This window comes from Chanos chanos, chromosome 8 (assembly GCF_902362185.1).
Source record: "Chanos chanos chromosome 8, fChaCha1.1, whole genome shotgun sequence".
Taxonomy (NCBI): Eukaryota; Metazoa; Chordata; class Actinopteri; order Gonorynchiformes; family Chanidae; genus Chanos; species Chanos chanos.
In genome coordinates this window covers 39,316,211-39,318,476 of record NC_044502.1, presented here as the reverse complement: position 1 = coordinate 39,318,476, position 2,266 = coordinate 39,316,211, and the positions used below count along the sequence as shown (strand labels likewise).

At 47.4% G+C, this 2,266-nt stretch overlaps 1 protein-coding gene across 1 annotated transcript; it reads right to left on the bottom strand.

Annotated features, from left to right (window-relative positions):
• Positions 1-232: 232 nt before the first annotated feature.
• Positions 233-1,291, bottom strand: paqr7b (progestin and adipoQ receptor family member VII, b). Its single transcript, XM_030782509.1, has one exon. The coding sequence runs from the start codon at positions 1,289-1,291 to the stop codon at positions 233-235; it is 1,059 nt and encodes a 352-aa protein (XP_030638369.1).
• Positions 1,292-2,266: the final 975 nt, after the last annotated feature.

Sequence of the window (2,266 nt, the reverse complement as noted above, 5' to 3'; positions counted from 1 at the left end):
TTAAGTTTCACAGTTTGTCACAAATGCAGTCAAGTAGCTGATCAAAATGCATTTTTGGCCGGCCACAGAACAGAACTAATAATAATAATAATAATAATAATAATAATAATAATATAGACATAAGATGACCTTCAGACAGCAAATTATTATTTAAAGTCATTTGTACAATATTATAGGCTCCCACCAGTGCAAGCAAGGCTACTTCTTGTCAACCTTAGCTTTCTTGTGATTCCTACTCCGCCTTTTCCTCAAGGTGCGCGCGCACGCGTTTACGCACGTAGTAGGCGGTGAGTGCGCTGCAGCAGGCGGTGAAGATGAAGAGAGCCACTGCATCATGGGCCAGGTCGCCATGGAGACGCTCATACAGAGGCCTCCGCTCACCGTAGTCGAGTCGCACAGCTTCGATCTGCACCAGCGTGCAGAGAACCAGGAAAACGTGGAAGATCTGGTGGCCCTGGCCGATGAAGTCGCAGCAGCCCGGAAACCAGCGCTCCGGGTGCGGGTAAGCAAAGAAGTACGCACTCACCAAGAAGAAGACAACCTGGTAGCAGTGGTAGGTCACAGCCTGGTCAGTGCAGCCTTGCCGGTGGCAGCTGTAAATACGGTGCAGGACGGGGCTTATGTCCAAGCAATAAGCCAAACCTGAAGGCACCACCTGGAAAAGCTTGTGGGCAAACTTTGGCAGACGTGGACTGGCGTACTTGCCATAGCAGCATCCGGCGCATGAGAGCCAGGCCAGAAAAGCCGCGGCGGGCAGGAAGAGCCCTCGTACGCGGGCGTGCCACTCCTCCTCCACCACGTAGTAAAAGTGAGCCAAGGCACTGCCATACTGATACACGGCCACGCCTACATAGTCCAGGAAATAGAAGGTATAGTGTGAGAGCTCAGACTTGGAGGAAAGCAGGTGAGCCAGTGCGCTGAAAGCCAGGTAGGTGAATGCAGAGAGGAGCACAATGAAGAGCGGTTGAGCGTGGGGGTCTCGCAGAAAGTCCACAGTCTCTGAGACCTCTTGGAACTTGACTAGGATTATCAATGAGGCCAGGAGATGTGTCCACACATTCACTGTCTCATTATGCCTCTGGAACAGCGTGAGAAAGTAGTACCGCCAGTTCTGGTCGGGTGGCCTATAGCCGGTGAAGATGTGAGACTCACGAAACACCCAGGGTACGTCGTTTACCTTCACAGTGCAGGGCAGCGTGGGAAAGGCAGACTCCAATAGCTGGGGGATTTGACGAAGCTGCTGTGCATTGATGAACAGCCGTCCAATCTGCTCCATCACCACCGTTGCCATGGCAAAAGGGGAGACAGCAAAGCACTCTGGGATCTATAGTCTTTAAAGACAAAAGTGGTATGCACAGGGTTAAAGATCATGATGACCAGTACAGCACTTAAAAGTATTCAGTGAAACATATACTGTGGCCTGTATATATGTGTGTATCTATCCGTCTGTCTATCCATCCATCCATCCATCAATCTGTCTTTGCAGGGTCGCACAGGGGTGCCTCATAAGGGGAATATTCTTTACCGATTAGGTGAGTTCTCAGCTAATCAGAGACACCAAATGATTGGTAGGTATACAACACAACGTGACTTCTGGAGGCCTGAGTTATGCACATGTCTGACTGTGAACTACACATGGTAAAAAGATGGCCTGGGTTACTCACAAATTTAAAGCGTTTCCTTCTAGATAAGCACAATAGCAGTCCAAACATACATATAGTTCAGTTTTATCAATGAATATATTATAGATATCAATGAATAAAAAGATACACGTAGATCACTGGAAAGACGATACAAGCTTGCATAGATGGCCATCGCCCGAACAATGAGTGGCAACCGGTTACATAACATCACCATCCAGCCTCCGACTGACCGCGTGCCGCTGACTCCCATAGACTATGGCAGTATGAACGTTTCATTCGGTGAATGCAATTTTGTTATCTTACTATTCCAAATGATTGTAAGTATGACGGGTTCCACACCGCTAAGACAATAGTGAGTAAAGCCTTGTGAATAATTTAGCAAAGACATGACAGCGAGGACAGCCTCATCCACACCCTCGTCCATTTCCATGCGTAGAAATGGAAGCATGAATGAACGATCTACACAGAATCTCGAAATTAATTCAAATCTAACGCTTATATTAGACTACACTGAAAACAAACGGATAGTATGACATTTTGAGGAAAACTGCAGTTACAGATGTCTTGATTTCTCTATACCAAAACCATGACAGACAGAATACACATCCCACGTCCTGATGCCT